This window comes from Leguminivora glycinivorella, chromosome 16 (genome assembly GCF_023078275.1).
Source record: "Leguminivora glycinivorella isolate SPB_JAAS2020 chromosome 16, LegGlyc_1.1, whole genome shotgun sequence".
Lineage (NCBI taxonomy): Eukaryota > Metazoa > Arthropoda > Insecta > Lepidoptera > Tortricidae > Leguminivora > Leguminivora glycinivorella.
Genome location: NC_062986.1, coordinates 16,140,924 through 16,159,836, shown reverse-complemented (window position 1 = coordinate 16,159,836; position 18,913 = coordinate 16,140,924). Strand labels below are relative to the sequence as shown.

Below are 18,913 nucleotides of genomic sequence, written 5' to 3'. Positions count from 1 at the left end.
AGTGTTTTATATCGTACAACTCTTCTCCTGCACTTATATTATTTTACTTAGCTCATTAATTCATTATTCATTACAGGTACATTTTCATTATATTTACTTTAATTTATTTACACGCTTGACGCTACTGGGGAACTCTTCTTATTGCACATTGTATATATTTTTTATATTAATAACAATTTATACACACATTAAAATAAATATAGGCACCTATATTATATTTCTTGCAATTAAGGTCCTCGAACTTTATCCGTCTATCTATATGCTTCATCATATATTATTATCAATATCATTTGTCAGTAGGGTACAAGTGCCAATAATGGTCATATTTATTTCCTAAGCTTAATCTGGTTAGGTACATGTTTGAAAATGTAATTTTTGCTAATTTTATTTTTTTAAAGGTACGGAAGATAGCATTTCGCACCCGAGGTCGCTCAGCTCAGTCGCTCGATGCTGGCGCATCGCGAGACCCTGCCACGGGCGGCGAACGGCTGTTCCTCCAAATACGGCCAGCACTTGCGGACCATCGGGCGCCTATACATCGTTCTAATACTTTGCTTACAGGGTAAGCTATTTATTAATAACGTACAGTGACCTGCGAAATTGCCATGGAGAAATTACGAATGAATTCATTGATAAATTCGGCATGCATTGTTGCAATTCATTGTGCATTAAATCGTATAAAAGATGTCTCATGTCTCGCCTTTTGTTGAGGAGTGAAATCTGAAACATGACGTTGAAAAATGTGACGTTGAAATTTCAGTTTCACATCGTGGCACCTTTGAAACAGTTCTGAAACAAATGCGATGTAACTAAACCTCATAAACCTGCACCCGTACACACGCATATAGGCGATTCGTTTATAACTATAATATTAATTAGTACAATATTACTAGATTGATAATAATGAAGTTCAATACCTATTTTAATATTCGTAGCGGTGATGGCATCAGCAAGGAAGACAGCAAGGAGGATTCGATTGATCTGCAAGCGGTTGGAGAAGGAAAAGTTCAGCTCTCACGGACGCCACAGGAAAAAGATAGACTGCCTGATAGGATAACGCTCGATAGGTTGGTATTGTTATTTTCAGATAAACTATTAATAGTAAATAAAATACTAAATTTTTGTATAATCCCTGCGCATTGTGAATCTCGGAACGCTAAATCTTCTCTTTGAACCAGTTGCTAGGCTCGTGATCCTATTTCGAAATTGTTTGCTTACTTTACTCTAGTAATTATTTGTAAAAAAAACTAAACTTTTGTTTTCAGACGAGGCTTGTCTTCTATCCCACACATAGTTGGCGAGCCAGGGTTAAGGCTTCTGTCTCTGCAGCACAACCTCATCAATAGCTTATCGGGTTTAGCCCCTTTAGATTTAGGGAAACTGGTGTTCCTCGACGTGTATGATAATCAGATAGACAAGATTACTTCCTTAGAAAGACTATTTAGTTTAAGGGTTTTGCTCATGGGGAAAAACAGGTATGTTATTGGTATAAATTAATGATTCGTTTTATTTATTTATTTATAATAACCCATGTACAATTTTATTACTTTCAGGATAAAAAGGATAGAAGGGCTAGTTAATCTAGTAAAATTGGAAGTATTAGATTTACACGGAAATAGAATAAGTAGAGTAAATGGGCTATCGAACTTGTCCGAGCTTAAGGTGCTCAATCTGGCCGGGAACCAAATAAAATGTATTGGACAGACTGATCTTCAGGGTTTAATCTCTCTTCGAGAGCTCAATTTAAAAAGGAATCGACTGAGAAAACTTTTAGGATTTCACAACATGCCACAACTGCAAAAGCTTTATCTCGGGAACAATGATTTACAAAGGTATGTGCCAAAAGTATTTTTATATGATGTGATGATATTTTTTACCTGCAGTTCTTGCATTAATAACGTTATTTATTTCAGTGTTGAAGATGTTTCAACATTAGCAGAAAGTACGACTCTCATTGAAGTGTCTTTAGATGGCAATCCAGTAGCTCTAGGAGGCGATTGCACACCCTTCCTCGTTTCTTATCTTCCGAATCTTTTAACTTTAACTAACATGCATGTTACTGAACAGGTAAGTCATACATTAAACAACGTATATTATGTATGTAATTATGTACACAAAAGTAAAACGTTGTATTATTCTGGTCGTACTGAGATCGGCAAGAAAATGGATAATGCTTGTTTAAAATCAGGTACGGAGAGCAGCAATGGCTTGGAGAACCAATAAAGAAGCTGCTCATGCCGCATACTGCGCTCTCGGTGGCTCAGCCCAACAGGCCGCGAGGCGTGATCAAATTATCAACAACGCACGAACCAACTGGGAGTTGCTCAGGTTTGGTCGATAATTTCCATGGTACTATTAATATCACATTAATTAACGGATCAAAAACACCTTTGCGTGCACGCGGGTGTCATTATCATTAGCGGTTATTCTTATCTGCTCACTGCTGCCTAACGGTTGTGGGGTTTTTTATCTAACTGTATTACGCACATATTACATTTTTTGTGGATTTCAGGTCTGAAAATAAATGCTTTAACAATGTTACTAGTCCGACAAAAAATTTGGATTTAGAAAAAGAATTTGCGCTAGAAGCATCAGCAGCGATAGTTCCACAAAACGAAAGTACACGAACCGTTAATATGGCGGCGTTACCGGATGTTGTAGTGCTGCTGCAAGGAGAAAACGAGGACTCCGATTCTAAGAATACTAATGAAGCAGATACGAAGCCAACTATCGATCCACCAAAATCACAATCGCCTATGCGCAAGCTACAAAGAAGTTCAACCGCAAGGAAAGCTCCTGAAAAACGTGTTAATTTCTCAGATAGAAGTGCCTCACAAGACACCGATGCGTCTCATTCAACCTCAACTAGTAGTGATTTGAGGCTCCCACCAATTCTCTTACCCATCATATCCTCTTTAGAAAACGTAAGGCTTGCCGATGGGACAGAGCCAGTTCTGAAAAGATGGGAAAGTATATCTAGTGTAGATCCCGTCATGGATTCTTCGTTCAGCTCACTACCTACGTCGTCTACGGACAGTGATGACGATAGTAATAAAAGGCAAATGAAAAGAATTCCCACAGCGGTTCGACGGAGAGCAAATTTTGGTACCATGCGATCTAAATCTGTGTGTGATCCTGAAAGTCGGAGAATCAAAGCCAATAATACGGACATGTCTGAAAATGCTAGTAACATTTCGTGTAGTACCAATGTCGGTTCAATTCAGTCTTCGACGTCAGGAAGTGATCAGAATAGTAGAATATTAAGGCGGGAGGGATCTGTAAATAGCAGGCTAAGTAATAGAACAGTTAGAAGTGCCACGATAGCAAGGAGAAATGAACGAGCGTCATCTGCTTCGGGCAACCGCGCATCAACTGCTAGGGTAAAATCGGGAAAGAGTTTGGCTAATTTGAAATCTTCTGAACCAGTACCGAAGCCGATGCCAGCATCGAAAGATAGGGAACAAGGTCAGTAAACTACAAAACCTAAACAAATGTAATTTTTATATAATACGAGGGTCATGCCAAAAGAAGTTAGATACTCCATGGTCATTTGATTGATACTGGCCAGTTATACACCAATGTAAAGGTAGGTTATCTGCTTATAATTCGTAGGATTCCTTGACGTGATTTTCGTGTTATGATATATTATGACTTTAAAAAAGGTTTAACACCTCAAGAGTGTTTTGAACTTTTAGTCTCGACTTTTGGAGAGTCTGCGTGTTCACGTGCAACTGTTTTCAATTGGTTTGCTGAATTTAAAAGAGGACGGGAGAGCTTTGAAGATGAGGCGAAGACCGGACGGCCGCCAACCGCAGTAGTGGAGTAAAAGTAAGGTACCCTGGACATAATTCAATAACTCGTCCTTTTTGATATTTTATTGGGTATTATTATTAAGCATCAAATAGTAATTATGTACATAGATAAAAAAAAAGACGATCGTATTCATATCTTATAAAAATCATGAGATAAAGTACATTATCCCACTTTTCGCTAACAGCAAAATAGTTAACCGAAAACTTTGTTAGATTAACTTTGTGGTGCACTCAGATGCGATCAGTTATTAGCGATATTACACAGAAAATAAATCTGATTGTGTACTTTTTTTACCGTTTTCATTTAATGTGAATATCTAGGTAGGTAAAAATGGTGACCATGATATATATATCAATTTGCATTGTATTAAGTATATATAGACATTTAACACCGATCTTAAACATATATTTTTAACGCTTAAATAAACATGAATTTCTCAGTAGGTATAAATTGTAACTGAGATTTTTTTGCTTAAGACCAGGTTTTTGTGTACTATAATCATGATTTTATCAAAATTAATACTGTGAAGGTCGCGCTTAAGAAACTGTAAATGTCAGTAATTTAAAAGGGTGCAAAGTTGTCGTAGAGCGGCTGTCGGGGCGGGGGGAGCGCGCGGGGCGCGGGCCTGGGAGAGCGCGCCGCGCACCGGCCGCGTCACCGCGGCGGATCGGTTAATAGGTTAGGGACGTAAGGTACCGGCCACACCAGAGCGTCGCGTGTCTCGGGGCGCGGACGGACGTCCGCGCCACGCCACCTGAGTGTAATTCAAAAATCGTCTCCTCAGTACATTTTGTATAGGAAGGACGTAAGACGCGCCCCAGGCGGCGTGGCGGCGGCGTGGCGCGCGCCGCGCCGCCTGGGACTTGGTGCCAATAGGACCATCTCGGGGTTATACCCGTTCGATTAAAAAATAATTTGAAAATCGGTCCACGATTCTCGGAGATATCGAGTAACAAAAAAACCGACCAAGAGCGTGTCGGTCCACGCTCAGTGTAGGGTTCCGTAGTTTATCGTATTTTTCTCAAAACAATTTTCCTAGAAAGTCTTTATAAAGTTCTACTTTTTTGATCTTTTTTCATATTTTTTTAAACATAAGGTTCAAAATATAGAGGGGGGGGGGACGCACTTTTTTTCCTTTAGGAGCGATTATTTCCGAAAATATTAATATGATCAAAAATGGCCAAGAGCGTGTCGGGCCACGCTCAGTGTAGGGTTCCGTAGTTTTCAGTATTTTTCTCAAAAACTACTGAACCTATCAAGTTCAAAACAATTTTCCTAGAAAGTCTTTATAAAGTTCTACTTTTGTGATTTTTTTCATATTTTTTAAACATATGGTTCAAAAGTTAGAGGGGTGGGGACGCACTTTTTTTTTTCTTTAGGAGCGATTATTTCCGAAAATATTAATATTATCAAAAAACGATCTTAGTAAACCCTTATTCATTTTTAAATACCTATCCAACAATATATCATACGTTGGGGTTGGAATGAAAAAAAAAATCAGCCCCCACTTTACATGTAGGGGGGGTACCCTAATAAAACATTTTTTTCCATTTTTTATTTTTGCACTTTGTTGGCGTGATTGATACATTGGTACCAAATTTCAGCTTTCTAGTGCTTACGGTTACTGAGATTATCCGCGGACGGACGGACAGACAGACAGACAGGGGAAACTATAAGGATTCCTAGTTGACTACGGAACCCTAAAAAACATTCAGTCGAATTGAGAACCTCCTACTTTTTTTGAAGTCGGTTAAAAAACAACCTTTATTGCCGGCCGGCATACGGCTAACCGATTGAAACAGAAACATAAATGAAAAGAGAGGGCGAACGGCGACACCTGTGTGTCGGCGATTTCAAAGGTAAGCGCACGTGCACCCGATCTCGCTACCTACGCCCAGGTGCGGGCGCGGCTTTCGACCTTCGCGCCGTGCAATAGAATTTAATGTCGGCTGCTCGTGTGCGGTCTGTTTGTTTTATAGAGTGGCGGCATTTTCAACATCAAAGGGCAAAATTCTGCAAAATTTTGTGCAAAATTCTGTTATATCAATAACTTCTCACGTCACTAGATTATCGACTTTGAATGTCGAGTATATTTATAGTATCATCACTTTATTTCAGTGTACGAATTTCGTATGTGTTAAAAATCATTGTTCTAGCTTCATAAACCAGGGAGGAAATAATGGAGAGCGTTTATATGTCTTGTTTTGCCTTAATTCAATATCATCACATATTTTTGTTGCTGATAAAATAATACATCCTATATATCAAGGCCTTGTAGCTCGGCGAAAGAATCGTGATCGCGGAGTGCGCCGGCACTGATTATAATTATTTTGTCCAGTTATTATAATAACCTATACAAAAAGTACCGATAGAATAGGTATTCTAATCTATATCTGCATAGAACTATTTAAAACAAACCACAAAAGTTCATAGTTGATCGTTATTGGTACAGTCAGCAACTCAGCTGTGAATAAAGATAAAGTGCCAAATATATGTATACACATACCTTAATGTACCAAGTACCAACACTTGTACAGGAAATAAAATACTCTATACATATTTTTGGCACTTTGTCTTGCCAGCTGTGTTGTTGACTGTACACGATCTAAAAAGGAGCCGAACGGTTATTATAATTACGCGGCGACTTGCGTAGTCGGCGGCCGCGCGATACATAGTGCTGTCTCTGTTCAGGCCCCGTAGCCGAATGCCATTTCTCCGACGCGAAACGAAAACGAAACGCAGTCTGGCTCTGTCGCGCCAATACGCAAGAGCGATAGAGATAGATATCTACTAGCGTTTCGTTTCGTGAGCGTTTGTGCCATTCGGCTACGCACCCTGTTCTCACTACCACGAATTTGAAGAACAATATTGCTGTCTCTCTCAATCTTTAGGCGTCATTCATATATTACGTCATACTAAATGTGACAATCCATGTTAAAGGATTAAAAAAGCGTGACATTGGGGGGTCCAAATAGTAGTCCATAAACCACGTCTTTGACCAACGTGAGTGATATCTCTGTCACTCTTTACGTCTTTACTAACAGAAATTTAAATAACAATAGTGCTATCTCTGTCACTCTTTACTAACAGAAATTTAAATAACAAAAATGCTATCTCTGTCACTCTTTACTACCAGGAACTTAAATTATTATAGTGCTATCTCTATTCTCTGTCACTCTTTACTATCAGGAACTTAAATTGTTATAGTGCTATCTCTGTCACTCTTTACTACCAGGACCTTAAATTATTATAGTGCTATCTCTGTCACTCTTTACTGTGTGCGGGAAGTGCACATACCACGAGTTTGACTAACATGAGTGCTATCTCTATCACTCTTTACTACCAGGAACTTTAATTATGATAGTGCTATCTCTGTCACTCTTTACTACCAGGAACATAAATTTTATTATTACAGTGCTATCTCTGTCACTCTTTACTACCAGGAACTTAAATGATTATAGTGCTATCTCTGTCACTCTTTACTGTGTACGGGAAGTGCACATACCACGAGTTTGACTAACATGAGTGCTATCTCTGTCACTCTTTACTACCAGGAACTTAAATGATTATAGTGCTATCTCTGTCACTCTTTACTTCTAGGAACTTAAATATTTTTTTCGGTTTCGGTTTTGGTCTTGGTTTCGGTTTCGATTTCGGTTTTCGTTTCCATTCCCGTTTCGGTTTCCGTTTTCGTTTTCAGTTTTGTTTTTGTTTAAACTAACAGAACTAAAACTAAAACCAAAACCAAACCAGAAACGGGAAACCGAACACGGGAAACCGGATATCGGATACCGTATATCGGATGCTGGTTACCGGTTACTGTCTACCGTTTACCGGATACCGGTTACCGTCTACCGGTTACCGGTCACCGTTTACCGGATACCGGTTAACGGTCATTGGTTACTGGTTACCGGTTACCGGTCACCGAATACCGGAGACCCGTCACCGGTTACCGGTTACCGGATACCGGTTACCGGATACCGGTTACCGGATACCGGTTACCGGATACCGGTTACCGGATACCGGTTACCGGATACCGGATGCGGTTACCGGTTACCGGATACCGGATACCGGATACCGGTTACCGGATACCGGATACCGGTTACCGGATACCGGATACAGGATACAGGATACCGGATACCGGTTACCGGTTACCGGTTATCGGTTACCGGTTACCGGTTACCGGGTACTAGATACCAGAAACCAGGTTTTGATTTCTGGTTTCTCATGTTACAACGTGTATAGATTAGTCGATACCAAGTCGGACACTTCCGATTAGGCGATTTCGGCTCGCATTGTTACGCAGCATTCGAGTGTTGAGTTTCTCACACATGAGGCCCCCTAATAAAATTTGTACCACTCATATTATTGATTTGACTCTCGCAACACAAACACCTCATGCCCACACAAATACACACAAAATAAAATCATTCACAAACTTCAAATCATTCAAAAACTCAACAGTCACACGCGCTCCTCGCGGTCCTCTAAGAACTCCCTCGCGAGAGTCGACACTTCAAAATGAAGCGACATCGCATCGGCTCATCATCCACAAATCCGAAAAGATCCACCGATAAATTTGTACCGGAAAGACCTCACCGCGACAATGTCATATTACCCAAATTACTTCAAAAATCCTCTGAAAGTGAAACAGTTCATTAGGTTTACCGTAAGAGTGAGTGAGACAGACACGCACTGTGCTTCAAATTTGCCTCGCCAAAATACGTTACACACGACTCGAAAGAATACAGTCTTAAGCGCCGCAAGCTTTCATACATATTACGTTGTTGTGATCCAAGCATCTCGTCAAGCTCGATAGGTACTATTATTGAGCTAACGACTTGACCAGTTTAACGTGACCTATCGGACTAATTGATTTGTATGACTTTTGTCACTTGTAATAAGGGAGCTCTCTTATACTGGACGGTGAAATATTTGTTATCGAAGCGTTTTGAAAACGCGGCGCCCTTGATATGAAACACGTGTTGACGACTCGCCGCCCGTTCCCGCTACTACTATACTAGCTATACCTACTCTGTGCACGACCTTATTCTGCAGGTAATAACGTTCATATTAAAGCGCAAGTAAGAAAAATATCAATTAAGTAATGAATCTTACATATTTGTTGTTTAATTGATTTCGTATAGTACTAAGAATATATTAACGGCAAAATTTACCATCTTTCAATTTAGTTAGGTATTTTTCCTTTCCTAAAATTATCAATATTTAAGATTTTGAACAAGCGCCAAAAGTATTGGTATAAGTTTTAATAATTTATCAACACACGTAATATTATATTCATAATAAATTGCAGGATTACGGTTAACAATATTTTCTAGTGAAATACGCCTGAAAATGTGTAACTTACTAAACCTTCTTTATAAATGATAGTTCTGTATGAATTATTTATAAAAATTAGATGTTTTTATATGAAATGCAGGTGTCACAACATAATACAAGCACTTTTTCCGGATTACATTTAATACTTTAGTTATAAAATCAAAAAATATTCAAAGTTCGTTTTTATTTTTTTTTAAATTGAATCAGAACCCTAATTTGATTAATAATTTGTATTTTAACTATCACTAATGATACTTTATACGACAGAAAAAGAAAATTACGGTTATCGAATTATGTCCAGGTCAAGCTATTTTTCCTGGTCTACAGTCACTGAAGAAAATGTAACTTAAAGACTGTGGAAAAAAATATTCGTGCGAACCGACGAATTACATATGTAGAGCTCGAGCGTGAACTGGGCATTGGATCAGCAGCATTGCAAACTATAATTCATAGTAAACTGTCTCTTCATAAGCGTTGTTCAAGATGGGTGCCGCATAAGCTCACCGATTTACAGAAAGACCGTCGCGTGGATTGGTGCAAATTTATGATAGATAAATTCGACGCAGGCGAGAACAAAAACGTATATGATATACTTACTGGTGACGAAACATGGCTATATAACTACGATCCCGAAACAAAGCGACAGTCCACAGTATGGTGTTTTGAAGATGAGCCGACGCCAACAAAATGTCGCCGAACCCGAAGCACACAAAAACAAATGGTTGCCTCATTTTTCTGCAAGACGGGACATATTGCTACAATAGTGCTAGAAGATCAAAAGACAGTTAATTCAGAATGGTATGTGACAGTTTGTGCCCCAAGAGTACTGTCAGCTTGGTGTGACAAGCGGCCGGAGTCAGGAACCCGGCACCTGCTCTGGCACCACGACAACGCTGCCCCGCACACTTCCGCTAGAACACTTGACTATTTCAGCTCAAAAAACGTGACTATTCTGCCCCACCCCCCATATTCCCCTGACCTAGCCCCCTGTGATTTTTATCTTTTTCCTAAAATTAAAGAAAAATTAAAAGGAAGGCGATTTGAGAACAAAGAAGATGCGTTGGCTGCGTATAATTACGAAATTTCTGAGGTGTCTAAAGAAGAGTGGTCATCGGTATTTTCTAAGTGGTTTAGACGGATGAAAACGTGTATACGTGTTCACGGTGAATACTTCGAAAAAATAGATAGCTGTAATAAAGAATAAAGTATGTAAATTTTGAGTATCTAATTTCTTTTGGCATGACCCTCGCACCACGTAGCACCTAATGAGTAAAACAGTCCGCCTGATGGCAAGCAGTCATCGTAGGTCATGGACGCCAGCGCGTTGCCGACCCTTTAGAATGCTATACTATACATATCCTATTATATAGCATAGTGTACGTGAATTGTATTAGAATATTTAGAATTTTTAATCGGTTATCACACGTTCCCTGAATTAATTTTCATCGTGACAAATATAGCTTACTCCTGAACCTAAATTTTAGGTTCAGGAGTAAGCTATCCCATAATAAGTAGTTGCTCAACTAAATTCTAAACTAAATACGTTTTAATACGTCTTATACTTTTAGGAGTGGATTATCTAGTAGAAGTAGGTGACGGAGTAGTGAGCGCGTGGGGTGCTGGTGCAGTGCGTCGGCTGGCGAGGGATTGGGATTGGGAGCGAGCGAGGACGGTGACTCGTGCCGCCTTCCATTACGTACACTTCAACGCCGTGGCACAGTCTCTCCCAGAATTAAAAACCAAGTAAGACTTATTGTACCCAGACGGTATTATTGTACCCAGCAGGTATTCATAAATACACTACACTACACTCGGTGTTTAACGTTTTCCAGGAGAAACATAGCACTCAATTAAACATTTTTCTAATTACAGGTTTCCAAATGTGACACACGTTTCAGTTCGGGCGACAGGACTGCAGTGGCTTGGCCAGCTACACGCCTTAGCCGAGCTCCGGGGCCTCACCGGGCTGACGGTGATGCCAGAAGGCAACCCCATTCATGTGAAGATCTGGCGAGAGTACGTCATTTATAGACTTGGCCATTGGGGACTGAAGGAAATCAACGATGAACCGGTAATTTTCACACTGTCTCTTCTCTTGATTTTCTAGTACAATGTACAAGATTCACATTTTTTTACGAGTACGAGAGGCACATGAGTACTCATACCTTTGAACGATATTCATTCATTTGGCGACGCGTCGCCAGTGGACGCAGTCTCATAAGAAATACAAAAAGAAAATTAACGAGGCCCGACTCGGCGAGCCTAGTTGACGCCAGTCTTTTAAATGTGTCATATTCTTCATTTCGTATACAAAATCATTTTTTATTAGACCTTTTTATAATACATTGAATAATAAACAGGTGACAGAAGAAGAAATAAAGGAAGCTAACATCACATACAACGGTCTCAGTGACTTAGTGTTGAGAGCGCTGCCTGATGCCCCTCTTCAGCCACTGCTGGCGCGTTTGGGAAGAAGTGGAAACAGCAGCGTCAGTGCCAAGGCGTGGCTGAGGGCCGCGGATCCAGCTTTGAGGGATGTCATTGCAAAAGAGGCGCTGCAATTTAAGAAAGGACATGTCTCACAGGTAACCTAACTGTGAAAGCGTAATTTCATTATTATTACCATAAGTAATTATTTATTTATGCATACAGGTAACAAGCATCTAAGCTGAAAATAAGGGTTATAACTGGGAAAATCGCAATTTGCACATTTGTTTTAACAATAATAATTTAGCAAAACCGCGGTCTTACCTTGAATCTAGTTTGATGTTTTAACAAAAAAAAAAACAGTATTTAAGTAGGTCAGTCACTTCGCCCATAAAACAAATTTCATGTTAGGTTTTGTTGTTTGAAGGAGGACATGAGTTGGCGAGTCCGCGGACGTGGTCAGCTGACGCACGCCATAGAACTGGCTTGCGGTGCGGCGCAGCGACTGCGGGCTTTAGAGATGCAGTGGCCAGTAATCCTCGTAGAGATGATCGAGGACGCACTCACTGATTTCTCTAATATGGAGACACATGTCAAAGAACAGATGCGTTTGATTATGGAAACATTGTAAAGACTAAAAGCATTTTGGAACTACGCTGTGAGGCTGGAGTGATACGAGATTTTTTTTAGATAAGATAAGATAAGATAAGATAATCATTTATTTGTTTGCTACAATACACACCAAAATTAAACAATTAAAACAAAAATAAACAATAAAAAGTACTAACACTACAGAAAAAACAACAATAGCATACATTAAAATATGGGTGGGTTTGCTGTGTGCGTTGCAGCAAAAACAAAAGGGTCCTGGCTCAGTTATATGCTCCACTCTTTCGGGCGAAGCAACTGGTAATTCTGCTAGAACCCAGGTCACTAACAGATCGTTGTACAAAAAAAAAGTAAAAAAAAAACTTTTAGACTGAATGTAAAGTGGAAAAATCAACACTTTTCGTAGTACTCGAGCCTACAATATTTTGAAATACCAGTCCAATCGCTGTGACCAAGTGAGCCACTGAGGCTAAAAAACAGATCATAATGTCGTATTGTTGTATTGGAGCCATTGGAGGAGGAAAAAGTATCGCTCGGAGATGTTTTTGCGTGAGTCAGATTTGATCGAATTGAAGTACAAACGCTCTCGACTATTTCCTCCCTGGTTTTTGAAGATAGAGCAATTATTTTTTCAACACAGATTGTTATTATTTTTATCTGTGTCGGACCGTTTTGATTTTTTTGATATTCTGCTTTTTAAAGACTCTAGAGCCAATCAAAAATTTCCAAAAACGGCCTTTTTCATTGTGGCGCAAAAAAAAGGTGTGATACTCAAGATTGGTAACAATTAACCAAAAAAGCTAAACGGTCCGACATAGATTATTTCATTGTTATTCAGATTCTCAAATTTCGTTCCGAATGATTAAGTTTTGAAGGAGGAAAGAGTCAAGAGCGGAACCTCGATTTTAAAGATTTTTTTTTAAATATCTTTTGACTGAGTTGTTGTTAAATGGGCGTTTTCCAAATTAAATCCCGAAAATCGAATTTCACCAGATCTGGACGTGTCTGGGCTCATTCTACTCAGAATCATGAGCTGATTCGATCCCGACGATAAAAAAAAGTGTCCTAATATTTTTTTCCTTTTACGTCACGATTTTAGTATGAACTTACTACGAGCGTGACGTATTGGAAACTCGAATTTTGTATGGAAAATTTGGGACACATTTTTTTATCGTCGGGATCGAATCAGCTCGTGATTCTGAGTAGAATGAGCCCAAACACGTCCAGATCTGGTGAAATTCGATTTTCGGGATTTAATTTGGAAAACGCCCTAATGGACAATTTTTTGTCGATAAATCTAGTTAATAACACTTGTATATTTTACTAAAATTCCCAAGTTGAAAGGGGGGCTCCTTTCCATTTTAGCCTTTTCGCTACCGTATCCTCTTAAGGGTAGGTACAGTTCAGCTATAAGTGATAGCGAGAAAGAGATATACTGGTCAGATGAAGGTCCTGGACTGCGGACAGAAAGGTGAAATAAGTGTGTTGTATTATTTTTAGAGTACTTAATTATTACGAAAAGGATTAGTTATGTAATTAATATACTTATTTTATTCATTTTTCCATAAGTTAATTTATTACCTATAAATAGTGTAATTATTTAAAAAGTCATATCGCGTAACAAGAAAAAACCGCAGAATTTAGGCGTTGTAGATTTGCCTAGTCAGCCAGTAAATAGTATTTGACTAGATAATGTAATTTGTGTTACTTACTCACTTTCTATTGGATATTAGTGTTCTAGATGGATAAGATTGTTTGTATTATTAGGCTCCCCACAGACAGTCTTAAAAATTCATAATCTTAAAAAAACTTGTATGCAATCTGACAGTTCAAACTGACACTGACAAGACACTGACAGATCTGAACTGTCAGATTGCATACAAGTTTTTTTTAAGATTATGAATTTTTAAGACTGTCTGTGGGGAGCCTTACCCTGGCTGGGCGCACACGGAGGCGACAGTTGCACGGCGACATTTTTTGTCTCTGTCGTTACTACATGCGTCCAAGACAGAGACAAAAAATGTCGCCGTGCAACTGTCGCCTGCGTGTGCGCTCAGCCTTAGAAAAAAAAATTAGAATAGTTTAGTTTGTATAATAGAGTTCGAAATCGCTTGAACAAAATTAATTTTCATCTATTCGTCCTAGAAACGAAATAACTAAGTAGGGATTGTAAAACGTAAAAGTACTTAGGGGTAGAATCAAATGTAGATAGTTAAATTTTCAGAACTGAATTGTCGATTTTCGACCATGCTCAATTTTCAACGCATGAAATTTTTCAAGTATGAACGCTTTTGTATTTTTTTTAGTTTCTGTAAAAAAATAAGATTTTTTAATATCACAAGTTCACAAGAGGTACATATCATCGGGTGACAAACTAAAAGTCATTAATTAAAAAATGTCTCTGAAGTTGTAGTTGTAATATTGACGTAATCGTCACCCGACGATGATACTATTTGTGTTCATCACACGAATTTGTACAAATTCAAAGTAAAATTGTGCCTCCGTTGTTGTATAAAGTAGCTAAATAAATAGGTACTATGACTTTTAATATATGACTAGTATTTTTAATCTTGTATTTTATTTCAATTCCTTACAGTTAATTAACACATGAATTTGTGGCAAATCAGATATGCTCTACCTAAAATTTTATTGACATATATAAAGTTTCATATTTTATAGTATTTTATGCAACAGGCGTTTAAAGGAGGTCAAAAAAGACGAGTGGCGTGGGTAACAATTTGAGGCGAAGCCGAAAATTGTTATTAAGACGACACGAGTATTTTTTGACTCAGTTAAACACCGTTGCATACAATACTTTTTCTACGACCATGCACTTACTTTTGAATAGTTTTCTAGAATAACTTTCGTGAAATTCGCACTGTTTCCTATAAGTATTTTGACTTGTCCTCTGCAATGTTTCTGCACTTACCCTGTCGCTCGCACTCCCCCGCGCCGCCGCCCGCCCCCGGCCGGCGCCCCGCGGCCCGCTATATCCCTTAACGGCTACCTAACAATGCTGTAAGAGCTATATCGTATGCGTGGGTGCGCGGGGCGCCGGCCGGGGGCGGGCATCTTTTATGTAGGGTTTTAACGATCTATGCACGACACGGTAAATGACGAATAACAACACGGGAGTAGAAAAAGGTAATTATTACTTAGTAAGATCCGACCTCAACATATGAAGCCAAGCTAAAAACTTTAATTTCTTTATTTCTTTATTTTACATGTCAGCACTTACAGATAGACCTTACGTGCTAATAGCTTACATAATTTTATTGAACGAACAAATTATCTTACCTACACACATATATCTCAAAAAGTCACAAAAATATTACACAAAACTATAAATAATGCTAATAGGTATATGTGACATTAAAAATAAAACAGCACAGCCAAGAATTATTCAGTAGAAAATGGACTTAAAAACCAAATTGTATTACGCTGACGGCCAATTATGGGGTACTTTACCCTAGTCAATTACTTTTCTGGTCTGTTCGAGGCAACTAATTTAAGTCTAGCGATCTAAAACATTTTCAAGTTTTATATGACAGCTCAAATAAAAAAAAACAGAAATGTCAGGCTCAGGTGTCAAAGTGACGTTTGGCTTGCCCTAACATTATTTGGAGCAGTATCCACAAACTACTAAGAAGATACTACTACGTATGGCAGTATCGGTACTATCGGTATCGCCTATTGTAGCAAAGATCGCCCCTATTATTTATCAAAATCTGTTATTTCATATGACCCAGATACCGTGCGAGAAGATGGAATCATAAACATCACTATGGATGACACGGAAAGTACGACAACATCAGCTGACGAGAACACAGGCAACTTGTGCGATAATCCCACAAGAGACACGTTAGCCGAGGGGCTTTTGGGTCTCCTGAAGCCTACGGTAGACCAACTGGACGATAGAGTTAGAGCTACTAGGTAATTCACTTTTAATTATTCACGGCATGACAGTCCACTTGGTTATGCTGAATTCTGAATGTTATAACGGACGGTATTGCGTTCGGCAAAGTGCTACGTTTAAACTACTCGCATTGTAGTGCGTTTCTACCGTGATGGGCGGCATAAGTTAATCTGAACAATTTTTTTTTTAAATTTCTAATTGGACTTTGAAATTATTCTTACAGGATATCACAATTAGAACTAAAACAGCAAATAGACTCGCTGAACGAGGAGCTTCAGAAAGTCAGAGAAGCTTTGAACAACCACCCGGACTTGGACCCTTATGTGAAGAAGCTGATTGCCTGTAAACACAAAGTCACTGTTGTGTTAAATGTTCTGCAGGCTTCACAAGTAAGAATTTTTTTTTCATGTAATTGTTTGTAATGCAACCTTTTATAATTATGTTAGAATGTTTACAATTGATTGATTTCTCCCTTGCATAGTTATTTCTATAATCAATACTTACCTGGTTTAAGTGAATACTGTAAATGGTAGTGTCTAAAACTAGATACTATACTACACTAGCACATAAGTACTATTTTATAGCAAAAGAGGTCTACAGAAACCTGCACATGACAGAATCAGTCACTAGTAGAGAAAATACTATTTTTACTGTTATAAGTTTGACGTGTCTGTCTGTCTGTGGCATCATAGCTCCCAAACGGATGAACTGATTTAGACTTAGTTTTTTTTTTGTCTGAAAGCTGAGTTAGTCGGGAGTGTTCTTAGCCATGTTTCATGAAAATCGGTCCACTATGTTGCAGTCAGGGGTTTTTTCAAAATTTTTATTTTTAGTTACACTATGTTATGCTTATGTATTATGTTTCACGATCTTTTTTTTTTTACTAATCATAGTCAATGTAATGTTTTCAGGACAGACTTAATGATATAAGGCGCATGGTCAGCAAAGAAAAAGGTGTCAGGACCATAACAGAGTCTCAGTCCCAGGACCCCTTGGAAGGACCTAGTGGCAGCAGTGAGGTGTCCGAGAAGGGAAGCATCAATTGACATGGAGACTCCATACCAGAACCACATTGACAAGGCTGAATTTGACCATGTGTATGAGCCAGCTGAAGACAGTTTCCTACTTATAGATGCCTTAGAAAAAGACCTTAATTATTTAAAAGCAAAGAAACCAACTTTTTGCTTAGAAGTTGGATCTGGAAGTGGTGTAATTATCACCGCTCTTGGTATGGCCTTTCCGGAAACTGTTTGTTTGTGCACTGATGTTAATTTCAAGGCATGTGTTATTTCCAAGAGCACAGCTGAACACAATAAGGTGTCCTTGGATGCAGTCAATATGAATTTATGTAGTGCATTCCTGGATGAGAAGTTTGATGTAATTATTTTTAATCCACCTTACGTTGTGACTGACTCTGATGAGTGTGGAGGCACGGACATCACTGCTAGCTGGGCAGGAGGCGTCAATGGACGAGAAGTGACTGACCGGCTTTTGGATTTGATACCAAAGAAATTGGCTCCTAATGGCACATTCTACCTATTGCTTATAGAAGAAAACATTCCACAAGAAGTGATCAGTATTATGTCCAAGAATGGATTTAAATCTGAAACTGTTATAAAAAGGAGAAATAGAAATGAACAGCAATTGGTATTAAAGTTTTACAAATAACAATTGTATATTACAAAACAGATGAACATTTCATTTTGTTATAAAGATAAAATCTGTTAAGTAAAATAAAGACTATTTTATATTACTTCTTCAGATTTTTCTTAACTGCTTCACCAAACTGTTTGGCACCTTCTTCATTTTCAGCATAACCAGGTATAGTAGCGCAGTCTTTTATCCAGCGTTGAATATTTGGGAAAGCTGAGATGTCCCACCCTACAGCCTGAAAAAATTACATGAGTTACGGTAGTGTACTTCAATGTTTATTTCATATAAATAAATTTACAGACTTTGTAATAGACCTACCAGTATACTTGACACTGAAGCATAGATGGATGTGTCTGCTATAGTCAGGTTGTGTCCGGCGACCCACTTGCTGTTTTCTAAGAATCCATTCAGAAACTCGAGTGATGAATTAAGGTCATTCTTCAGTGGCTCCTTAATTTCTGTCTCGCCCAAGAACAAGATGGGAAACTAAAAATAGATCAATTAATCACAAAACGTAACTTTTGTTGGAAACATTGATTTGCATAGTTAATAAAATGTAAACTTACGCAAATTGCTCTAATTTTCACGTACAAACTTGAGGCGTCAAAGTACAACCTTTGATTTACAAGAGCGCGGTGTTTTAAGTCTTTTGGATAAAGAGAAAGGGCGTCGTCTTCATCTTTACCGTATTTGTCTGCAAGATAACAAGCAATGGCTCGGCTCTCCCAAATTACGAGATCGTCATCTTTTAGAGTTGGTACACAATGTTGAGGGTTTATCTTCAAAAACTCCTCCTTAAGCTGCTCTTTTTGGAACAAGTTTACAATCTGGATTTCTACTGGAACACCTAATGCTCTGGCAGCTAGAAGGGCTCCACGGGATGGGCCGCTCAATGGAAAGTGATAAAGTTTCACAGCAGATTCTGAAGACATGATGTTGAAGTATAAAAAAAACAATATATGTATAAAGTTTTTAGTTATATACGTAACGTAGTTTATATAAGTAATGACTACGAATGATAAAGTTGATAAGCTACGTAAAAAACTAATCAAAAAGTTTCGGTTCCACGTCACAAACGCAGTGCAGTGCGTCACGCAATGATCACGCAAAATGTTTAGGAACTATTTCGAGCATTTCGGAACTTTCGAACTTTTC

The 18,913-nt window shown here is 38.6% G+C and overlaps 4 protein-coding genes across 5 annotated transcripts; 3 read left to right on the top strand and 1 right to left on the bottom strand.

The window, feature by feature from the left end:
- The first annotated feature begins 210 nt into the window (after positions 1–210).
- On the top strand, positions 211–12,880 carry LOC125234348 (leucine-rich repeat-containing protein 49). Of its 2 annotated transcripts, XM_048140515.1 has the most exons (12): positions 212–562; positions 936–1,067; positions 1,266–1,475; positions 1,554–1,832; positions 1,914–2,067; positions 2,189–2,328; positions 2,513–3,465; positions 10,722–10,896; positions 11,026–11,224; positions 11,514–11,738; positions 12,008–12,264; positions 12,553–12,880. In XM_048140515.1, the coding sequence occupies exons 1-11, from the start codon at positions 357–359 to the stop codon at positions 12,209–12,211; spliced, it is 2,877 nt and encodes a 958-aa protein (XP_047996472.1). In that variant the 5' UTR covers positions 212–356; the 3' UTR covers positions 12,212–12,264; positions 12,553–12,880. The 2 variants fall into 2 exon arrangements, with proteins under 2 accessions (XP_047996471.1, XP_047996472.1); XM_048140514.1 differs by having other exon boundaries at positions 211–562; positions 1,554–2,067; positions 12,008–12,270; positions 12,559–12,880.
- A 2,739-nt stretch (positions 12,881–15,619) lies between these two features.
- On the top strand, positions 15,620–17,151 carry LOC125234779 (SNAPIN protein homolog). Its single transcript, XM_048141176.1, has 3 exons — positions 15,620–16,122; positions 16,329–16,494; positions 17,017–17,151. The coding sequence occupies exons 1-3, from the start codon at positions 15,974–15,976 to the stop codon at positions 17,149–17,151; spliced, it is 450 nt and encodes a 149-aa protein (XP_047997133.1). The 5' UTR covers positions 15,620–15,973.
- Position 17,152: 1 nt separating this feature from the next.
- Positions 17,153–17,858, top strand: LOC125234778 (methyltransferase N6AMT1-like). Its single transcript, XM_048141174.1, has one exon. It carries the CDS (start codon positions 17,153–17,155, stop codon positions 17,771–17,773), a length of 621 nt encoding a protein of 206 aa, XP_047997131.1. The 3' UTR covers positions 17,774–17,858.
- On the bottom strand, positions 17,756–18,849 carry LOC125234777 (glutathione S-transferase 1-like). The gene is made up of 3 exons (XM_048141173.1): positions 18,325–18,849; positions 18,077–18,244; positions 17,756–17,993 (listed from the first exon to the last, which is right to left on the bottom strand). Exons 1-3 carry the CDS (start codon positions 18,688–18,690, stop codon positions 17,856–17,858), a joined length of 672 nt encoding a protein of 223 aa, XP_047997130.1. The 5' UTR covers positions 18,691–18,849; the 3' UTR covers positions 17,756–17,855.
- Positions 18,850–18,913: the final 64 nt, after the last annotated feature.